This window comes from Periophthalmus magnuspinnatus, chromosome 15 (assembly GCF_009829125.3).
Source record: "Periophthalmus magnuspinnatus isolate fPerMag1 chromosome 15, fPerMag1.2.pri, whole genome shotgun sequence".
In the NCBI taxonomy this organism is placed as follows: domain Eukaryota; kingdom Metazoa; phylum Chordata; class Actinopteri; order Gobiiformes; family Gobiidae; genus Periophthalmus; species Periophthalmus magnuspinnatus.
Window position 1 is genome coordinate 12,769,076 of NC_047140.1, and position 15,178 is coordinate 12,784,253.

Here is a 15,178-nt window from a genome sequence, read left to right on the forward strand (position 1 = left end):
AAATTTTAAATTGATAAGTTTAGTCAAATAAGATTGTTTTGGTGGTTATGGTGGTTATTATGTATTATAGATAACTATATCAAATTCCAATCTGTTAAAATCGAAAGAATCTTAGATATGCGGAAAAGAGAAAGCTAATCGAGTTAGCAAGTGAAAAAACAGGCTGCAAACGTTGTTTCATGCTCATATTTAGCATAAACTGTTTTTTGTTAATACGCTGGGCAATATATCCAAGTATAAATAGTAAAGAGGTAAGACAATTTATTTCTTCTTCATAAAAGTGCTGTGAACCGAACGAGGCTAACCAACCCAAACAAAAGTGTAATCCCACTGTCTCCTTTATGTGATGTATTGTAAAGGTAAATACGCAAAATGTTGGTGTTTTAATCTGTAAATGTATCTGCGAACTCTCTAAACTGCTGTTCCAGCTGTGCACACGGAGGCTATCGGTCTTAAACCCTTTTGCGGCCGAGAAACAGTGAGCTCCAGTGGCGCAATCGGTTAGCGCGCGGTACTTATATGTCAGTACAAAGCAGAGCAATGCCGAGGTTGTGAGTTCGAGCCTCACCTGGAGCAGTCTTTTGATAATGCTCAGAGAGAAACTGCATCGTCTCATTTTATTCTAGCAAGACCAAGACAAATTATGAATAAATATCGTAAGTTTATTAACAATATACATAGTAATGATTTACTAACCAGGATATATACACTACCAGTCAAGTTTGGACACACCTTTTCATTTAGTTTTCTTCTTTATTTGTTCATTGTAGATTCTCACTGAAGCCATCTAAACTATGAATGACACATATGGAATGTAGTAAATAAAAAATAAACTCAGAATACCTCCATTATTATTATTATTATATGATTATTATTATTATTATTATTATTATTATTTTAAATGTCCACCCTTTGCTTTGACCGGGGTTTGCACTCTTGGCATTTCTTGAGCCTGATGCAGCACACTTGACTTGACATCAAGAACCTCATTGAGAGGGTCAAGGGTTTGCAGCGCTGTTGACAAAGAAATGGGTTGATACTTTTAGGATTTCAATATAAAACTTTAAACTGTAAACTTAGTTGAGTTATAGAGTTCATTATATATTTGCATCTTCTGTATTTATATTAAATGTAGCAAGTAGTAAACATAACTACTATTTTTGACAGTAGCGTATTTAAAAGTATTGTGTAAGATATCATTAGTATATTACACATGATCTGTTGTAAATAAATACACATTTAACTGCGTCGCTAAATTAGTCAGTTGAATTTGTATTTTGTATTTATCACCATGAGAGGGCAGCATTTCAACATTTATGTTTATTTTTTATTTTTTCCTAGGTTGTATGGGTTGACATAATAGACTGCGTTTTAAGAATGTGGTGATGTGAAACAGGGGCTTATATAACTCTATGGGAGATTCACTGTTTTTGAAAGAAATCTCCAAACTTATCATTATTTGTTTGGAACTGGCTCCACAAACTTTCAATATTAATCAATATCAATATTAATCATAAGAATAAGCACAAAGCTAAACAGCTATCAGCCTCATTTTAACAGCTTCATTCCTTAATGCAGCATTGTAAATAAACTGCTGAAATCAAGAGAAAAAACAAAAAAAAACTTTTCACATAACATTAATGCAGTACTAAGAGAGTGTGCCACCTTCTCGTCTCGATGTAGATATATATATATATATATATATATATATATATATATATATATATATATATATATATATATATATATATATATATATATATTCATTCTACCTTCTGGCATTTCCATGGCCAAGTTACAGGTCAAATCAGACAAATTACTAATAAATATCTTATTATTGGCACTGAAACATTGACTGGAACATTAAAAATATACACTACTAATGCTTTTACTATCCAGGATATTTACACTACCAGTCAAAAGTTTGCATCTTCTGTATGTATATAAAATATAGAAAGTAGTAAACATAAATCATATTTTTGACTAGTTGCATATTTAAAATAATTATATAAGCTATCATTAGTATATTACACATATTCTATTGTGCTGTGGGTGGCTACTTTGAGAATTTGATTATAAAATAATATATATATATATATATGTGTATATTTAGTTGAGTTATAGAGTTACCAACATAATTCTATACATCTTGTATAGAATATAGAAATATAAAGAAAGTATACAGTGCATGAGAAGGTGTGTCCAAACATTTGACCAGTAGTATATTTAAAAGGATTGTGTAAGTTATCATTAGCATATTAGGCATGTTCTATTGTAAATAAATAAACATTATAAGCTCCATCGGTCAATTAGTAGATTGAAATTTGTAGCTTGTATTTATCACCAGGAGAGGGCAGCATTTCAACACTGGACAAAGGAGGCCCAAATATTACAAGAAACTTTATTGTTTTGGCCACTTAAGAGTTTGGGGGTTTTTTTTGGTTTGTTTGTTGTTTTTTTTTTGTTGGTTTTTTTTGTTGTGTACATTAATATAATAAGCCACGTTCTAGATAAAATGTGATGATGTCATGATTTCAGTAGGAGATTCACTGCTTTTGAAAGATATCTTAAGGCAAGGCAAGTTTATTTGTATAGCATAATTTGTACAGAAAATAATTTAAAGTGCTGTACAGAATAAGACATTAAAATGACAATACAAGTATATCAAAACATACATAATTAACATACAATTTACATTAAAAGAGAAGAGTGGAGAATAAAAACCTTTCAGTCATATGCACAGCTAAACAGAAATGTTTTGAGCCTGGATTAAACATGGTCAAAGTCAAGGACTGTCTCACATTTTCATGAAGACTGTTCCAGGTTTAGCTGCATGAAACTGAAAAGCTGTTTCTCCATGTTTCGTCCTGACTCTGGGCACCAGCAGGAGGCCGGTCCCTGAAGTCCTCAGTGTGTGAGATGGTTCATATGGCACTAACATGTCAGAGATATACTTTAGTGCTAGTCCATGGAGACACTTGTACACAAGCAGAGCTGCTTTAAAGTCTATTTGCGATTGGCTCCACAAACTTGCAGCATTAGTCAATGTAATTATTAATTATACATCACATTGTAGAATCTGAAAACAACCAGTTGCTGGGTTTCAGGTGACATCACATCACTCTACAGGTCAATATTATTTAATACAGATGGGGGCAGCTAAAACTAATATTGTTCAGGTTGTTGTAATTCAATGATTTCTATGGTCCAGTCACTAATAAAAATTATCAGGTTCAATATTTGTGAATTTACCCTTTGGATATTTCATGGCAAGTACAGTGTTATCAACATGAAAGACTGGCTTTTGCCCCGTCTGAGAGTATAACATCAACACAGTCTAGTGGTCTGAAAACCACCAATAGGCAACTTTAATTATTTAATTTATTTATTACAAATGTGTTAATTGTGATTTCAATATAATTGTGATTAATGTTATAATCTTACCTCATAGTACACAATAATACAAATACATACTATAATTTGTTATTGCAATGCATGTTTAAACATGTTTTTAGACTATGGGGGATGACTCAGGTTGCGCTGCCACCGTGATCTCTTTTATTGGGAAACACTGAATCTTCATGTTCCCTCATGTGACCTTTTTAATGTGATATAGTAATAGGGTTAGTCAGACCTCTGGACAGTGTGTACTTGTATGTAAAAGTACAGACAGGCCGATACTGAACAACTCTCGATTACATCACTTCCTCTCTCACTCCAGGTTCATCATAGGGTCAAAAGTGACTGCCCAGAGACCACCTGACATCTCAAATTCATTGATTTTCTTAGTTTTCAAATCGCCTTCACTATGATGCACCTCAACTTTAAAGCTGCTACTATTTTAGCCTTATTTAAAATGCTCCAGTCCCCACTGGACCAGTAGAGGGTCAATTCTTACACCTGTGTATCCCCCGAAATCCGGGCTGAATTACTTCTACTTCTATAATCCATCCGTCTTCTGCCACTTATCCAGGGCTGCGTCGACTCCCAGACTTCCCTCACCCTGGACACTTCCTCCAGCTCCTCCAGGGAGACTCCAAGGTGTTCCCAGGCCAGCCTTTTTTGCACAATAGTATTCCATAGGCTGTTATTTAAACTGCAAAACAAATAAGGCAACCAGAAGGAATTCAAAAAGCCCGATAATGCAGAATAAGTTTTGAAGCTAAAACAGCTTAAAACATTTTTCTTAGCCTCATTTTAACAGCTTCATTCCCCAGTGCAGCTCTGTAAATATGCTCAGCAGAAATCAAGAAAAAAAAAGTGATTTCACATAACGTAACACAGTACTAAGAGACTGCCACCTTCTCATCTCCATTGCTTTTCCTTGAATATTCCACCTTCTGGCAGGAAACTTATCTATTTCCATGGACACAAGCAACTGACGCCACCAGGTCACCAGTTACAGCTCAGATCTGTGGAAAGGCTATGCCCGCACAGTCTCACTGTAAGCATGCGTTGCTATTTTTATGTTTTGTTTGTTTGTTTAGTAATAGAGCACTTAGTTGAAGAATTGCAGAATAAGTTAAACGTTTTTCATTGGGCTCAGACTGCGCGCGCTGCAGCTTTGGTTTGATTCCGTTAGACAAGCAGGTGGCGGACCCCTGACCAGAAAGGTTACGTAGTGCACCTTTAAATACCAATGGTAAGGCTTCAAAATATTTAAAAGCATGAAAAAGTGGTGCTGTATACAGAGCCTGAGTTGACTATTGACTGCTCTACATGTCTTGTCTCTTTAAGACCATCCTCCTTCTCGCATCACCGCATCTTGCCTCTGCCGCTCCTCCGCCGCTCCTCCGCCGCTCCTCTGCCTCTCCTCTTGTCGCTCCTCCGTCCAGCTGATGTGGAAACCCCCGCTCCCGTCCCCTTTAAAGCCGTGAGCCCGCGGTCCTGCGCTCGCTCGGTCCCGAGTGGAGATGTAGCGTGGCGCGGCGGAGGAAGAGCGGCGATAGAGACGGATCCACGCGGACAAAGAGAGCTTTGACGGCGGCCACAGAGAGAGCGGCGGTACGGTCAGCTTCGATGGGGAACCTGGTGGGAGGATGGCGGCTAAAGGAGCCCAGCACCGTAGAGGAGTGCGACTCGACCTGGGACTCCGATTCAGAGAACGAGAGCGAGGACAGCGGTGTGTCGGAGAGCGCCAGCCCCTCAGCGGAGAGCGAGAGGACGGGCAGCGGAGACACGGAGCCACGGGACCAGGTAACCACGAGTGAACAACACAAGGATGCGTTACGATGTAGGCTGCTGCTGCTGTACTTTATTGTCTTTGGGGAATAGATGGTGTAGAAGCGGAGCCACGCGGACGCTCACAAAAGCATGAATGAAAAACCCAAGTGGAGAAACATTAAACTGTTAGATCCTTTAAAATGTGCAGAAACAGGAGCTTACTGCACATTTCTGCTCAAGTAAAAGTACAGTTACATGGCTAAACATGTGCTCAATTATAAGTGCAATTAAGGCTTCCAAAATTGCACTTAATAAAAAGTCCACACTAAAAATGGCCTAATACTCAGAGTAACCTACTAGTTAGACCTACTTTTTGCTGCATTTTGGATCAGTATTCTGTATTATTTAAACAGTTTAAAGCTGAGTTTAAACCACGATCCACATATTCTCTGAGCTCTGGCCAATCAGAGCAGGAGATGAAGAGTTGTTATGTGAGTTTGCTGATTTAGAAATGAGCAGAGGCAGCAGTGAGACAGCTGTGGATCGGCTCATTTTAAATGTTACTTATTACAATGACAGAGAATTATAGGCTACTCTAAAAATACTACTAAAAATCTACTCAAAAAACTGCAATTACCCAAAAGACCTACTTAATTACAGTAACGTGAGTATTTGTAGGCTAATTTGTTACTTTCCACCCCTGAAAACAAAAAAAAAACATTTCGTGACTGGAGGCAAAAGTGAATTGGAGGTAAGTGAATTGGAACATAATGTGGTTTCAATGGGGAAACTGGGAGTAACGTCACAAAATATAAAACACCAATGTGGATTAAGTAGGCCTAAATAAAAACCACTTAGACACCAGTGCTATAAGAGCCATTTTTATTTCCACATGTTTTACACGATCTGTTTATTTAGGAGATTATGATAAACATTTAGTATTTTAGTGAAGGCGAAATTAAGATTTTTAGGTTTTACAGGACAAATACTTATATAAATGTCATGCCCTGTTCTTCTGATATATATAACACATTTCATCATAAATTAAACTTTTTGTGAAGTTCAAAGGCTTGAAAATGTATAAATAATTTCTTATTTAACAGATAAGCAGAGTAACTGCCATTTCTACCTTAAAACATCAAATGTGTTGTTTATTCTTTGTTATAAACACAAAAACATTCACATTTAGATTTAGATTGGTTGTCAGTTAATCATTGACTTCATTTTGCCTCCACTTGCCTCTGTTGTAACAGTCTGATGACATAACATTTCAAAGGATACTCTGCAGCCGCTGTCAGCATCACACCACCAGGGAATCACTGTAGGAACTGCTCTGTCTGATGCTGGGCTTAGACTGCGTGTGGTGCATCTCTGGCCAGGTGGCCGCAAGTACTAAAATTAAAAGTTATGAGAGGAACTCAGCCCGCCCGCCGTGTAGTCCAGTGGTGTCAGTGGAGGTGCTGTGGTGCTTCGGATTCATTCTGTTGGAAGTATGTTTTTGCTGTGTACAGTGTTGTATCATGTTTTTGTACATTCAGGAGGAATTGTCGTGTGGGAGCATGAAGGACATAGGCTTAAGGATTGAGCATTGCACAGAATCTTACAGCTAACCATAAGGAGGGTTCAAATAGGGCCCGGGAGAGATTGCTAAAATACTCAAACATGCACCAAAGACATCTAAAACATCTTCAGGGAAGTTTTGATGAGGAAACAACATTACAACATTGTATAGTATAGGGCTGGCTAATTAATCCATACAGTATAAATCAGTTAAATAAAATTTGCTGTGAATAGGGATTACACAATATAATATTTTAGTATTTTGTTTATTGTGAGAAAAACATCACACATTATTCACAATTATTGAGCCAATGGCCAAACAGTGACTCCGAGTACATGCACACTCAAAATCCTGTTATTCCATTTTTGGAGTTGTAATATTATTAAAGTGATCTCTCCTGGGCCCTATTCAAACCTTGTGGTTTGCTGTAAGATTCTGCCCAATGCTCCCAAGTGACAATTCTCCATAAACATATAAAAACACGAAACGAAGCTGTACACAGCAAAATGACAAACCTGATGCGACACAATAGTTTCATGAGCTGGATGCAGCTGTTTGGGGAGTGACTTAATACAGAGAGCAAAGGGAGGGAGGACCCAGAACATGAAACTTATAAAACATGTTAATACCTTGTTTTTGGCAAATATAGCATTTTCAAAACAATAAAAGGAAACATGGTGATCTATATTATGTGTTAGCAGTTAATACCCCATTGAAGTAAAATAACCCCTCTTTAAAGAAAAAGGAATGGGATTAAGTGGGCAGGTTTCTTTTATTTCTTTTATGTAATTGACCCATCTTCAGAAACAGTTTTGTTTTTTTCTATTCCAATGTTTAAAATGTCATGACACATTTTATGTTTTTAAATCTCCCCCAAAGTCTTAGAATTAATATGTTCTGTTTTTGATCTGGTTATAGTGGATGTGAGGGATTAATGCATTTGTAAAGGGGCAGAACAAATCCTGTTTGAGTAAACCGCACATAAAACGTGTGTGCTGGTCTTTCTCACATTATGGGGACTCAGATCTGTACACATTCACATCATGGGGACCTGATAAATCCTTTATTATTAGGTCAACAACAATTTTCTGAGATGTGGGAGATTGTGATTAGATGTGTGATTTATGTTTTAATAATAGGATTCTGTTCAACGTTCACATTTTAAACTTGTCTAGGAGAATTGAAAAGACAGAAATATGAACTGACAAACTAATACAAGAATCACATTTCAGAACATGTTTGTACCGATCTAAACTACAGTGATAGCAGTTTTTATGCAGAATAAGATATTTTATGGTGCTCCAAAGTTGCAGCCTCTGCTATTCAAATTTTGATTTGACTGCAGTTCATCTTTCAGTCCTAGTTTCAAGTGCAGATATGGGCAAAAATAGGTCAAGGTTAAGGTTAGGCAAGTAGTGACTAGTGTTGTCACCAAACTAAACTATAAAATGTGAAATGTGATTTTGATACTGTGGAATAGACTTGATACTTAATACCGATTCTGATACCACTATGATCACTCTTTAGATCAGGAGTGTCCAAACTAAGGCCCGGGGGCCAAATGCGGCCCTCAGACCAATTTTTATCGGCCCTTAAGCCTCCTGCTGAACTGGCCCAGTTGATCATAAGCAGTACTTTTAACAGCAAATTAAACTATTTCTACCACTATAACCTCAAACATCACATTGCATTGTAATAGAGACCTAAAATGAATGTATTTCAAGACTTATTAATATGCAGTGGCTCTGTCAAAGCTGAGTTTAAAGAACCGCGCTGCATTGATCACTGGTCTGTGGCCCTCCGCTTTGAATATGTTTTGAAATGTGGCCCTCAATAAAAAAGTTTGGGCACCTGTGCTTTAGATAAGAGAATGTGATTTTCAACATTAAATAATGGTACTTTTTTATATTTCCATGTGGCCGTATATGTTTGTAATCCCTCAGCCATGTAGGAAGGTTCCATAATGGTCCATGGCCTATACTAGTCAGTGTGGTCTTATACAGTTTAAGATCATTCTAAAGCTGTTCAGAAAAGGTTTGTATCATATTTGGTGTCTGATTTTCGATACTTAGTATCACCCTAATAGTGACTATAGTTAAGGTTAGGATCAGTCTCCAGGAAATGAAGCAAAATGAATGTAATGTCCCCAAGAAGCATGGAAACCCAACATGTGTGCATATGATGTGTGTGCATGTGCGTGTGTGTGTAAGAGTGATAAAGTTAACACTATCAGAGAGGGTAATGTGAGGAGGGAATTCAAATATAGATCAGCATTTATAATCCTGGTGTTGATCCTGAGCCTTATCAAGCAGAAGACACATGCTTTTGATATTAAAGTAAACATATTCATCAAAATGGACTTTGCAGAGCTTTTAACCATGTTATAGTTTTTCCCCTCACCATTTAGTCACTCAAAGTTGTATTTGGAGTGATCTGTGCATGTCTAAGATGCTTTCTGAAACAAAGGTTAGCTGACTTGTTCCTTTGATTTAGTTTTATTTATTAAGTTATTTTAGATGAATATTACAATTTAATACACACTCCCATATAAGACCAGATGCCCATTCTTATTGTCTCCTCAACCCTCCAAACCTGGATGCATGCACTCCCTCTTCCCTCAAGTCAAAATGTCTTTTATTTTTTGTATTGTCTCTAATATAACAATAAATAGTAAAAGTAAAAGAAGAACAGAATTCTATTATTTGTCACAATGCTTGTCAGAAAAATTGCAATTCGTTTTTTTTCCAAACTGTGCAGAGCTAGTAGCTCTAGTAGTATTAGCAGTAGTAGTTGTAATAGCTCTGTGGGGGCTAAATGTCCCAGTTGGTCAGATGCCCTCCCTGTGTCTTCATGAGGTCTTATTTTGTGTTAAAGCTGATATCTGTACTTTACTGTGCTAAATGATCGTAGATGCTAACTGTGGGTTAGCATCTACAATCATGTCTTGAAATGCATGGGATTCTTGGATTAGTTTAAAGTTCATATTTCAGTCTTCTCTCAGATGTGAGTGCTCCAGGACAGGTTTAAAATGAGCACTGTGAAATGCAGTGGCAGACCGTGGCCTCAGGACCTGGACCTGCTGCCCATATTTACAGATATAATTATCTATAGGCTTATAGATGCCAAAGTCGCCATATCCAGCCTCTAGGTTTAATGCATGTAATAAGCACAGTGCTGATATATTTAGTGATTTTGTTGACTACACTGAGTACCTTACTGCTTAAATGCATAAAATACTCTTCAGAATGCATCAGCTGATTAATACAACCACATGAGTGCACACGCGGAGTCAGAACGTGCATGCACATAAATGTCAACTACTGGACACAACTATAATGGACACATTTTAACTTTGTTCTCTCATTAGGCGAGTACTTTCACACATGTTGGCTGCATGTTACCATCCGATGTGTAACCATGGAAGTATAAATCCATTAATCCAACAGTTCATTCATGCTGTGCTCCGTGAGGTCTGGTTGCTTTAGGTGTTCTTCTGAACGTTTCATTACAACTAACTTAGATAACAAACGCAAACTGCTCCTCTTTGAAAAGTAATCTCTTTATTTGCCCCAAAAGAAAGTCCAAGTGAAAGCATTTTCTATATTTTTCTTTCAAACTCAAAAGTGAAACAGACTAAGTCTCTCAGGCAAACAAACAATCTGGTGCCAGCTGGTGGATTTTCCTGCAATGACAGGACAGGGCCAGGCCCAGCGCTGAGCACACAGCTGGCCTGGGCGGGACTAAGCCAGTGCAGCAGTGCTGATGTGTGCCTGTCAATCAAATGCAAAAGGACAATCTGATTGGTCAGTTTTAATGCTAGGGCCAGCAGCTTGCAGATTCATGGAAAGAGAGTGCATTTCTGAACCTGTAAACCCTAAAATAACATTAAATACAGTAGGATGCTTGAGAGAATTTTAGATCTAAAAAATTAAAAATTATGATTTAATTGATGTTATAAAATGTTAAATTTTTTGCTGAATTGTCAGAGCCAGCAGAGAGGGCCCTGCTGGCTCTGACGGCACACCACTAGTGAAATGTATCTTGTTTTGAAGGTATAATCACAGTTAGATATTCAGTTTTTGTAACCATAGGTGATGTATTGCTTGTTTGTTTCAGTTGTGCGATTCTCCCGAGTTGGCCCCAAAGATGAAGAGGAGTTTCTACGCAGCAAGAGACCTGTACAAATACAGACACAGCTATCCGGTAAATTTGAATAAAAAAATCACATTTAAGTCCAAGCTAACACCTTATTTATAGCACTCCTAGGAAATATTCTCTTTGGACTACTGCAAACCAGTTAAAATGAACTGTGAGAACTGTTTTGGACATTTTTAAAACAGGTAGAGCATTTTTAAAGCAGGTAAAGCAGGGTTTGAAGGGCCTGAGAGAGATCATTAAAATACTCAAACGTGCATGGATATTTGAACCACTTCAGGAATGTTTTTGATCAGGAACATTATGACATGGTAGAAAGTTCCAAAAAAGTCCAGTTTGCATAATACCATTTCATTAAATAATATAGTTTTTGGTTTTACAGGTAAACTGTTTAGAAAGTGGTGGCAGCTGTAGGTTATTACAAAAAATATATTTATTGCCCTATTGTTTTTATTAGATTTATACAAAATCATAACATAATTGATCATCCACCTTTTTTTTTACAGAACTATAGAAAATCCAGGCAGCCGAACGAATATCGCAACCTTCGTTTTTACCTGAACAAAATTCCTCTGGGTCCAGATGGTGAGTTTGAAAGCATCTCAAGTCAAATTTTTAAAATTTGACTTGAAATATAATCCATGGTTTGCCCACTGTATTTATCCAACCACACCACAACTTCTACAGATTAACTAAAGACATTTGACATGCCATTTCAGTCTAACACTACAGGGATATAGGAGGATGGGAGGGCATCTGAGATACGCTTGTTTAAATGTTTTTTTTCCTTCTTAATTCCAGGGATCTACATTGAGGAGATTCTGACAAAGTGGAGAGGAGACTACGACAAACTAGAGCACAATCACACCTACATCCAGTGGTGAGACACAAACTTTTAGCACCGGTTTAGACCAGCTTTAGACCTGGCTTAGTTCAGGTGTGGACCTGGTTTAGTATTGGTTTAGATCTTTGCTTAGCCCTGCTTCAGTCCTCAGTAGACCTGGTTTGGTTCTCAGTGTGGGTGGAGCCGTTCCTGGACCTCCTGTTTCAAGCACTATCAGAGCACTTGAACACTTGACCTATCCTTTAGTCCTGGTTTAGTCCTGGTTTAGTCCTGGTTTAATCATGGTTTAGTCCTCGTTAAGTTCTCATTTAGTCCCCTTTTGTCCTCAGGCTGTTTCCTCTGAGAGAACAAGGGCTGAACTTCTACGCACATGAACTCACTCAGGACGAGATTAAAGTAAGACTCTACAGTATACTACCAAATATAATGCCTTTCATATACATATGTACAACTGCCCTGGGACTGAATGAGTAGTGTCTGCCAATCTGAACTCGACCTACATCTCCATTATCACAAGATCTGAGCTCATTTATAAGTCCCAGTCATTGATAATTTATTGTAAACATCTAATTTTTGTTATTTGTGTATTTGTTTATTTCAGGAATTCCAGGGCACTCGTGAAGCTAAGCGCAGGTTCGTGGCGGCGTATTCTTTGATGTTGGACTTTTACGGTGTCAAACTTTTGGATAAAAATGGGAACGTGACGCGAGCTCCAAATTGGGAACAAAGATTTCAACATCTCAACGAGTGAGTCTCACAGTGTGCTCTGATATACAGTCGTAGGGTGTGTAGCTGTCTCTCCTCACTCCCCTCTCATGCCTCTGTGTGGAGTTTGTATGTTCTTGTTGTGTCTTTGTCTGCGTAATAATCTTACAACTTGTTACTCTTGAATCAAATAGATCAGATGAGGGCAGGGGTCTATATAACTCTATGGGAGATTCATAGTTTTTTTGAAAGAAATCTCCAAACTTTTGATCCAAAAATGTTGACCCTTGTCATTATTTGTTTGGGATTGGCTCCACAAACTTGTCATGTTATTAATCTTATAGGTTAAATGAGGTCAACTAATCTGCAATCTGTCAGTTAAACAGCAATTTCCACCATAGAATACTGACCTGTCCTGCAGCTCATTTTAAACTAGATAAGAGGGATTCTCCAATGTGCTGCTGACACTGAAGAATGGGCCAAATGCAGAGAACATTTATGAAGACAGTAAATTACCTTAACCTTAATATCGCTGCATAAAAGCTCCATAAAGCTCCAAAGGCCAAAGTGAATTATCTTCTGTGTAACGCAGTTGGTTTATCGCTCATTAAATCTGAAATCCCATTGTGTTTCCGTAGTAACGCAGCACTAATGACTTTCTGAGCCGAAAACTCAATTAAACAAATGTACACGACACAAAATGGCCGACGCTGGCTCTGCACCATCTGCGCCACATGTTTCTGCTGTGAGAGACAGTGACGCTAATGATGTGGGGAAGGAGAGTTTCTGGAAGTTTACTCGACAAATCTGGTACTTTAGTCCTAGTTTAGTTGTGGTTTAGTCCTGGTTTAGACCTTCTTTAGTCATGGTTATTCTAGGTTTTGTACTTTGTTAATGTTAAATTAGTGCTGGTTAAATCCGTTTAGCCTAATCCTGCTTGAGCCTGTGTTTGTCCTGGTTTAGTCCTGTTTTAGTCCTAGTTTATTCTTGGTTTAGAACTGGTTTAAGCCTGGGATAGTTCTGGTTTCGCCCTTGTTAGACCTGGTCTGATTTGAGTCTGGATTAGCTCTTTTTGTTTAGTCCTGTTTTAGACCTGGTTAAGACCGGGTTTGATCCTGGTCCTTTTTCTTTATTATGCAAAATAGACTTTTTTGGAGGTTTCTGCTCTGCTATAATGTTCCCTCATCAAAAACATGCCTGAAGAGATTTTAGATGGCATCCATGCATGTTTGAGTATTTACGCAATGTCTCTCCGGCCCAATTCGAACCCCACAGTTAGCTGTAAGGTTTGTCCATTGCTCCACCCACAGGCCTACATCAGCCATGATACCACACAACAATTACCCATAAATATACAAAAGCATGACACAAAACGATACACTACAGCTTTACAAATCTGAGTGGAAATCTTAATAAGTTGTTTTGTTTTTATAGCCCATAGAAGTAAAATACCCCCTCTTTAACTTGCTGAAATTCAGATGTCCGTTTCTTGTTTAGGTCTCAACACAATTACCTGCGCATCACTCGTATCTTGAAGTCCCTGGGCGAGCTGGGCTGCGAGGCGTTCAAGGCTCCTCTCGTGCGGCTGTTTTTGGAAGAATCCCTGGTTCACGGAACGCTGTCCAACATGACCCACAGCGCCCTGGAATACTATGTGTACACCATCCGGAATGCCGCAACCAGGAGGCGACTGCTGCGCTACGCCAAAAAGCACTACCGCCCTGCGCACAACTTCATCTGGGGCCCCCCGAGCAAGGAGAGGAGGGGGGAGGGAGAGGGGGAGGAGGGGGGAGGGAGCGGATACAGAGCGCCCAATCCAACGCCAGAGCATCACAGGAGAGAGGAGGGAGGGGGAGAGATGAGAGAGGGAGAGAGGTGAGAGAGGGGGAGAGAGAGGGAGAGGTGAGAGGAGGGATGGGAGGAGGAGAGGTGAGAGGGGGAGAGAGAGAGGAGGGATGGGAAGAGGGGAGGTGAGGGAGCGATAGAAAGAAAGAGGTGGAGGAGAGAGGAGCAGGAGAGGTGAGAGAAAGGGAAGAGAGAGGAGGAGAGGTGAGAGAAAGGGAAGAGAGAGGAGGAGAGGTGAGAGAAAGGGAAGAGAGAGGAGGAGAGGTGAGAGAAAGGGAAGAGAGAGGAGGAGAGGTGAGAGAAAGGGAAGAGAGAGGAGGAGAGGTGAGAGAAAGGGAAGAGAGAGGAGGAGAGGTGAGAGAAAGGGAAGAGAGAGGAGGAGAGGTGAGAGAAAGGGAAGAGAGAGGAGGAGAGGTGTGAGGGGAAGAGAGAGGGGAGAGACAGGGAGGAAGTGGTAAGAGTAAGAGGGAATGGGAGAGATGGAGTAGGAGAGGTGAAAAAGAGAGGAGGACAGAAAGAGAGTGAAGTGTGAGAGGAAGAGGGATAAGAAAGAAATGATAGAAGGATTGAAGAGGGGTATAAAGAGAGGGGCAGGAGCAAAGAGAGAGGGGAAGAGGGGAGGGAGATGTGAGAGAGAACGGGGATAGGAGGAAAGAAGAAGGAGGTAGAGAGGGTACAGGGGTGAAGAGAGAGAAAGAGAGAGATAGGAGGAGAGGAAATAAGGGGGAGAGCAGGAGGAGAGGGAAGGAGAGAGAGACATACTTTGTGTTCTAAGGGCTTCCTGAGTGTATTATTCTGATAGCAGAGAAAACATGGGACAGTTCATCTTCTGAAATATTCAGTTCTATTTCAAATGTATGAACCGGGACTTTGCGTTTCCTCTTTGGGCTTCAGAGAAAATAGAC

The 15,178-nt window shown here is 39.1% G+C and overlaps 1 protein-coding gene and 1 non-coding gene across 2 annotated transcripts; both read left to right on the forward strand.

Annotated features, from left to right (window-relative positions):
* Positions 1–482: 482 nt before the first annotated feature.
* Positions 483–576, forward strand: trnai-uau (transfer RNA isoleucine (anticodon UAU)). The gene is made up of 2 exons: positions 483–520; positions 541–576. It is a non-coding gene; the product is annotated as a tRNA-Ile (tRNA).
* Positions 577–2,977: 2,401 nt separating this feature from the next.
* On the forward strand, positions 2,978–14,852 carry LOC117382480 (opioid growth factor receptor-like protein 1). Its single transcript, XM_033979665.2, has 9 exons — positions 2,978–4,444; positions 4,547–4,642; positions 4,738–5,196; positions 10,841–10,927; positions 11,386–11,464; positions 11,681–11,759; positions 12,053–12,119; positions 12,325–12,470; positions 13,926–14,852. The coding sequence occupies exons 3-9, from the start codon at positions 5,020–5,022 to the stop codon at positions 14,305–14,307; spliced, it is 1,017 nt and encodes a 338-aa protein (XP_033835556.2). The 5' UTR covers positions 2,978–4,444; positions 4,547–4,642; positions 4,738–5,019; the 3' UTR covers positions 14,308–14,852.
* Positions 14,853–15,178: the final 326 nt, after the last annotated feature.